Source organism: Neomonachus schauinslandi, chromosome 6 (genome assembly GCF_002201575.2).
Source record: "Neomonachus schauinslandi chromosome 6, ASM220157v2, whole genome shotgun sequence".
In the NCBI taxonomy this organism is placed as follows: domain Eukaryota; kingdom Metazoa; phylum Chordata; class Mammalia; order Carnivora; family Phocidae; genus Neomonachus; species Neomonachus schauinslandi.
The window spans coordinates 151737645-151745144 of record NC_058408.1 but is presented as its reverse complement, the minus strand read 5'-3'; the positions used below and the strand labels follow the sequence as shown (position 1 = coordinate 151745144).

General features: G+C 52.3%; 1 protein-coding gene across 12 annotated transcripts in view; it reads left to right on the top strand.

Annotated features, from left to right (window-relative positions):
• The window catches only part of EBF3 (EBF transcription factor 3), a 115187-nt gene that overhangs the window by 73786 nt on the left and 33901 nt on the right, over window positions 1-7500 (top strand). For 6 of the 12 annotated variants that reach the window (XM_021703796.1, XM_021703795.1, XM_044916627.1 and 3 more), the window contains 2 exons: window positions 3187-3268; window positions 6924-7041. In XM_021703796.1, the coding sequence (XP_021559471.1) occupies window positions 3187-3268; window positions 6924-7041 (200 nt within the window). Of the gene's footprint in view, window positions 1-3186; window positions 3269-6923; window positions 7069-7500 lie in introns of all 12 variants that reach the window. The other 6 variants (XM_044916625.1, XM_044916626.1, XM_021703792.1 and 3 more) reach the window with 1 other exon arrangement.

The following is a 7500-nucleotide window of genomic DNA, read 5'->3' as shown; positions in this document are numbered from 1 at the left end:
GCGGGCGCGGCCGTGGCCGGGCTCTGCCGGGTCGGGGTCCCCGCACACGTGAGGGCCTGCCCCGGGGGGTCTGCAGTGCAGACGGCAGTTTCCGAGGCTGGAGCCAGCGGCTCTCCCTAGGCCGCGGCCCTGTGCCCACCTTCCCAGGTGCTGGTGCGAGGGAGGCGGGGGCGCCCCCAGAGCCTGTGCGTGTGTGTGAGCGCTGGGGGTCGCGCCTGTGGCCTCCTCTGTGAATCTCTGCACGGGCTCCGGGCCGAAACCTGGTTTCCGAAGTAATGAGATCCTACCTCTCCTGCTTCTAATCGCTACTGAGAACTTCCCAGGATTGTGCGCGGTCTCCGAGCAGAATATTACTGGGGAGTTTCAGTGAATGTGCAGCAGTTTGCCCTGGGCAGCTGCCTTCCCTCCTGCCTGAGAGAAACAAGTAAATAAAGCCCATATTTCAAGCTTGATTTACTCTGGTACCTACTGTGAAAGCTGATGGCTCTTTAGGGAAATAAAGACAGGGTCAGGGAATTAGTGTACATAATGGTCATTTTGATGATGGGCCAACAGATGCAATGGAAAGCACACTGTACACAATTAAGCATAATGTACTAATGACAGGTTCGAATTTTTATCGCCTCTTTGCCATCGAGCAGCAAATCCATGTTTAGCAGTAATAAAGAGTTTATTGGTGTTAAAGCCAAAGATTTTCTGACATAGGAAAGATTTTTCCTTTCATAACAAGAGTATTAAATCCTTTGTGTGTACCAGGCTCTGGAAGTGAGATATGTAAAGTGGTTGTCAGATATTTCTTAGGAAAAAAGCCAATTACAGGGTAATTGAGTAAAAGGATGAGAATTATCATTTGACTTCACGTGTAGTAGGGCACCCGGCGTCCTCACGCTCCCCAAACGTCGGCACGGCCCGGCTTGGAGAGCCACGCGTGGGCTGTCTTGTGCCATCCACCTGAGGATGAGGACTGACTGACTCCTTCGCTTAAACACGAGCCAAACAAGGCAGAAACGTAAGCACAAGGCTCCTCTTCGTCCTGGCTGGAGCTTCCTGTCTCCGGCCCCCGATGCTGTGCCATATCGTGTCTGTGTAACTGGGACCTGAGCGCGTGAAGGGGGTCCTGCCCTCCGGTGCCGCGCGTGTCCCCGGCTCACGAGACACTCGGCATCAAAGCAGAAACTACCGGCGCCACCTCCCAAATCAGCGTGTGTACCTGCGCCGGGGAGCCAGGCGCCAAGAATGCTGAGGTTCGGGGGGCCCAGCGGGCGCCCAGCTTTGTGCTGCTGAGTTCCGCCCGCGGCCGGAGGTAGTGGAGGCCCGAGAGAGCGCCAGGCCCCGCTCCCCCATCATGGCACTGGTTGGTCAACATACGCTCTGCTGTCTTAGAGGCAAAAGGTGAACCGCCTAAAAAGACATCAAGGAATTTAAAAAAACCTCTGGAGAGGGGCAGGGGGAGGGTAAAAAAAAAAAAAAAAAAAAGGCCCCCCATGACAAAAAGCTCCCGCAGACGGCTCTGTACAGAGGAGAGCTGCTCGGGCCGGCGCCTGCTCAGAAGATTAGCCGGGTGGTAATGTGTGGCATAATTGCACCATGTGGCTGTCCCCGAAGTGAAAACCTAATTGCCTGACAGGACGGTCACTTTGTGACGCCCTCACCTTGTTAGGGCCTTCCTGATGCAGTTCAAATGCAGCGTGGCCGCAGGTGCGTCTAATTTACCTCTGCAGAGCGCGTGGAGTTTAATTGCACAGTGGTTGTTAGGGAAACTTGGTGGATGGAATATCACTGACTTACTGCATGCTGCTGGCAGATGGTGCCGAGAGGCACCAGGAGCTAAGTGTAGAGGTGCGGTGAGTTAATAAAAGATGTAAATTCTGGCCTAAAATAGTGAGGCCTGGCGGTATGTGAGAAAATTTATTGAAGTGGCCACTCTTCTTTCTCCCATCAGTTGGGTTTTCTTCGGCTGCGGTGAAAAGTCGTCCGGGAATGCGGTTAGAGAAATGAATCTTCGTCCGTGCAGTCTTTTTTGTTTTCTGATATGATCATTGTCAACAAGGAACCTTGACTGTAAGGTCGAGTTTAAGGAAATCATGTGAAACTTCATGAAAATTGAATAATCCCAAGTAGGACAGGTGACATTTGGACAGAAAAGAGAGGAGTTTTGTTGGTAGCCTTGCCGGACAGGACGCTCAGACGCCGGAAGAGGGCGTGTATTTCGGCCAGCGACCCCCCCCCTCCCCGCCCCCCGGCGCGGCCCACGGTGGCCTTGCCTCATTGGGACGAGGCGGAGGGGTGCAGGAACCAGACCCCCGCGGCCCCGATGCCGGGCGCTCCAGCCCATGCGCGCACGCTGGGAGCCAGAGCTCCTGTCCTTGTCACCGAGCACGCGGGCATGGAGGGGACAGCGTGATGAGGTTTTTGTCACAGCATCTCAACACACTGTCAGGACCCCTGAATCTTCACGCCTCAAGGCACAAGAGCGGGGCTTGGCGGGAAGTAGAAACGCTCTTGCCCTGAGCCCGGGCTGGGGGTTGCTTCTCCTGCTTTCCACCTGAGGGGCTCCTTCAGTGCCGGCTTGGAATTACTGATTATTTCCTCAAAAACCCATGTAGACCCTTCACAGAAGTCATTGCAGTCCTTAAAGCACACCCCCAAATCCTCTCTTTTCTTAAGAGTTGCAACCACCGTAACTTTTAAAAATTCATCTTGGGAAGTCCGTTTACCTAGGCGGCTTGGCTGCCAGATAAAGTTGAGCATGTCCAGTTACAGTTGAGTTATGGGTAGACAACAGTTTTTTAGGATGGGGATGCTTTGGGACATACCTATCCTAAGAAATTATTTGTCATCTACCCGGAGCCCAAATGTCACAAGGCATCCTGCGTTCTTATTTGCCGAAACTGGCAGCCCCGTCTGGGCTGGACAGTCCCCCAGTGGCTACCGTGCGAAGGTCCAGGCAGGGAATGGCCAGTCCAAGTCGCAGATGCTGTCCTAAAGCTTGGAGACCCATGCTGTCAAGACAGACGTAAGTTTGTGGACATCAGGGCTGGCGGTCAGACCCAGTACCGCCCCCTACAGGCGGCGAGCGCGCGGTGGCGGGTAACCTCCACCACTCCCCACGCAACAGTGTCTTTCTAAAAGTTTGTGAGTTTGTCTCATGACCCTAACACATATCCGTTTTTTGTATCTTTATAGATTCTTTCTAAAGTTTTTCCTCAAGTGCAATCAGAACTGTTTGAAGAATGCAGGCAACCCTCGAGATATGCGGAGATTCCAGGTACACATCTCTCAAAGACACGCGGGCCACGGTCCGGACTTTTAACATGCAATTTGAATTCTCTGATGTTTCGATTGTTCAGAAAACAGTCTTTAGTTCTCCAAGGGCTTGGGAGCAAACCCGAATCGGTCCATTTGATAAAATATTTAAATCACTTTGCCTTAGAAATGGTTCGGGCTCTTCAGTACACCAGATTCATCGAGTCTGTGCACACTGGGGTTTGCTCTGAAAACGTGACCTTGGCTTATAAGGTGCACCTCTTAAAGTGGTTGCGCCACGCCCGGCCTCCGCGTTGGGCTGCCAGGTGTCTGGAAGTCAGAGTTCTCACAGCTGCAGGTTAAGACGGGTTCCCCCTGACGTTCAGCCATGGTGAGTCTTGTAGGTGTGTTTCAGAATGACTGTTTCAGAATCTCTTCAAATATGTTAGTACATAAGGTAGCCTGTTTCCTCAGCCGTACGTGGCCGTGCACAACTGATGAGAACTTGGAGCCCATGCCCAGAGGTCTTCTCTTAGGGATCGATGGGTGGATTTTTCATGGGGCAGAGCCATAGTGCAGCCTGTTGGGTAAGCACAAGACCTTGGGCCCCCCTCATGAAGGGAGCTGCACTGTTTGATGCGGGCCTCTACATGTTCCAGAATGTTCCCCCAGCTCAGCTTCCTTTCCCTCAGGGTTGATGTATTCTTGCTTCCTTACACCCTTGCCTAATTGCTAGGCCATGTTGCTGGAGGCAGGCTAACTCATATTCTGGTTTGCTTCAGAGGATCTCATCTCAAGGAGAGAAGGTAGACCTGGATCGGTCATCACTGAGTGCATATTTTTCTTGCCTTTGTGAATGATTAGGAGGTTGCTTCAGGGTGAGAGGTATTCCCCCACAATGGATTATTTTGCTGATTTTAATTGTGAAAATATTCTAGGCCAGGACACAGAACTGCTGCTAGTCCCTACCAACCAGAGAGGAATCTGGCAGCTAGTGGGAATGATGCTAGATTGGATGACTTACCCTCAAACCGCTCAAGGTCATCTTTAGCAATTTAACTTACGTTCCAGTCCTTTAGGACATGTGACATTTGTCTTTACAGCCAACCAGCCAATCAGAGAAGGGTCTGTGGCCTGGTCCACAGTCATGCTCTGCAGGTGGGGACAGTGTCTCTTGTAAACAGCTGGGCCTGCCTCCAACTTTCTGGCACCAGGCTTCACAGTGGTATCTGCCCATCGGAGCAGAGTGGAAGGGCGCACACTCACTCGCCATTGGCCAACACACCCTCAGTTGCAAAAGTGGGTCCACAGTTACTAGAAGGACTTGCTCTGCTCTCTTTAGCTCGTCTTCCTGCCTCTCAGAAGAGTTTGTACACAGTATTTCCAGCTGGCTTCACAGACTCAGCACCTTCCTGTAGGTGCACTGCGGGGCTGGCCCAGGCCAAGAAGCAAAACACAGCTTGTCTGCTTCCTCTGCTGAGCCACACGCTTTTCCCTTGGTGACTGACCTATTTGGAGATGACAGAGCAAAACAGTGTCCTTTTTTTATTTTTATTTTTACCTTTCTTGCTTCTTTAACGTATCATGGTCTGAGAACTCGAAGAGGGTCAAGTCTGGCTCAGCATTCGTTCTGTGGCCTTGCCTCACGCTCAGGTGATGGTGCAGGTCCTCCCGAGCCCTGGGTCCTGGGGGCAGAGGTGGCCAGGGCACTGCACGTGCCCGCCCTGTGGGTGGGTGGCCGTCGACAAGAAGAGGATGACGTGTCTAGGCTGGACTGGGGACGCCGATGGTGGTACCCACAGTGTTTTGAGGCTCAGAGGGGCCCAATACTGTGAGACTCCAGTAGTCTTGGTGAGGCCCACACAGGAGAGAAGCATCAAGGAAGCTGCCCTGGGAGGGAGTTTTGGGGGGTGTGGTGGGTACGGCCCCTGCTTCACAGTCTTCCTGTGGGGCCTGAGATTTTCTTTATGAAAAAGTCAATTACACATGTATTCAAATATATGTGTGTGTGTGTGTGTGTGTGTGCGTGTATGCAGCTTTGACCTTTTTACCCTTAAAAATGCTATTTTTTATTTTTGATCACTTTTATTTTTTTCTAATAGACTTTTTTTGAGGGGGGGGGCAGAGGGAGAGAGAATCTCAGGCAGAATCCCTGGTAAGCACAGAGCCTGACACCATGCTCAACCCCACAACCCCAAGATCATGACCCTAGCCGGAATCAATAGTCGTATGCCTAACTCCTGAGTCACCTGGTGCCCCTCTAATAGACTGTTTTTTTATTTTTAAAGGTTTTATTTATTTGTCAGAGAGAGAGAGAAAGAAAGAGCCTGATGCGGGACTCGATCCCAGGACTCTGGTATCATGACCTGATCCGAAGGCAGACGCTTAACTGGCTGAGCCACCCAGGTGTCCCAGTAGACTGGTTTTTTAAAGAGCAGTTTTAGGCTTTTGGGAAGAATCCACGAAGGTTCCGAGCATTCCCATGTGCCCCCTGGGCACCCTCTCCGTCCCAGTTGCCCCTGGTGTTAATGTCCTGCATTGGCGAGGTACATTGGCTACATGGGATGAACCAGTGTTCTGTTAACCAAGGTTCGCTGTAGCTTTGGCTTTCAGTGGTCATTTTCCAGGGCGTGTTTGGACATGTGCAGACCAGGCGGGGAGAGCAGACGTGGACTGGGAACCCTTCTGGTCCCCTCCTCTCCTGTCCAGCTGCATGTTTCTCTGTGGGGCTATGCTTCTCGAGGTGGTGCTGGCCCTCACCACTGCCCACATGTGGCCAAGGCCAGGCTCCCGGCACCCCAGATGCTGGCTCCAGCCACAAGTCCTGCTGTGAGACCCAGACGGAACCAGGGCTCGTGTCTTTGCTACTCATATCAGCTCTTCTGGAAATAATGGACCGCATGGGCCCCCCTCTGTTTAAGAAAAACCTTAAGGCCGGGTAGTGATTCTTGTTTCCCGAGTCCATTAAAGGGTGCCATTTCTGGGCTACCTGGGCAGGCGCCCGGGGTCGGCAGGGCGTTGGCACCAGGGTCCTTGCCAGTCTCCGCAGTGAACTTGAGAAAGGATGCTTGCTCTGGATTGAAAACACTGCCACTACTCGTATTCAGCTCGGTCTTTTCAGATTCAGGAAGTTTCGTTACCAGACATTAGATGTAATTGTCAAATCGACCCAGGGATCACGGATGATGGGCTGGGGTAGCCGGAGTCCTTCTGATTTAGGAAGCCTGTTTTTGGCAACCCTGAATCCTCACAACTCTTCAAGGGAGGACAGTCTCAAGTGAACTAATTTTAATTAGATAAACTATCTAATCAATATGTGAACAGATCAATCAAAACAGCAGCTTTAAAATGAGCGGCTGGAGGGGGTGTTTCTGAATCTAATGGCTAGAAGAATATTTCTCTGAATTGAATTCACTTGTTAGCATAATAGGAGATTAAACTGTAATTAGTGTAGCGGGTTTTGAGGAGAAGCAATCCTGAGTCAAAACAAAGCAAAACAGCCCGCCCACCCCCACTAACCAAAAAAGCTGCGAGTGCTGGCGGCCCGGGAGGCCGTGCGGGAGCGGACACGGGCGCGGCTCGGGCGCACTGTGGGGCCGGCGGCGGCTTCTGTCTCACCCAGCGGGTGGCTGTCTGTCCCTCCGCCAGCTCGTTTCACATCCGCTTCATCTTCGCAGGTTGTTGTGTCGACAACAGTCAACGTGGACGGCCACGTGCTGGCCGTGTCTGACAACATGTTTGTGCACAACAATTCCAAACACGGGCGGCGGGCCCGCCGCCTAGACCCGTCAGAAGGTACGGCCCCTTCTTATCTGGAAAATGGTAGGCACACATGTTACATGTCTTTTTTTATTTGCAATGCTTCTTTTCCTTTGCACCATCCTTTATGTTGATTCATGTTGCGCTGCCCTCGCCAGGGGCCCCTCCCGGGTCTGCGGTCCCCTAGAGGGCCTGGCCGCCCCCCCCCCCACCCCTGGAGCCCGCTGCCGGGGTCCTCTCCTGCTTCCCCTGTCCCGTTATGGAGGGGCCTCACTCACCTCACCTGCCATGGGCTTCACTTTATCCGTTTGTTTGTTTCTAAGCTTTCTTTTGCTTGGAGTTTTCTTGCAGTTTTAATTTATTTGGTTTTATTTGGGCTGTCCTAAGCCCCCATCCAGAAGGTCATCCCCAGATACTCCATGCACGTTTCAGTGGGCGGTTATGTTGTGGGCCCATCAGCTCAGAACAGACATCGAGGACCGTTTCCTGTCCCTG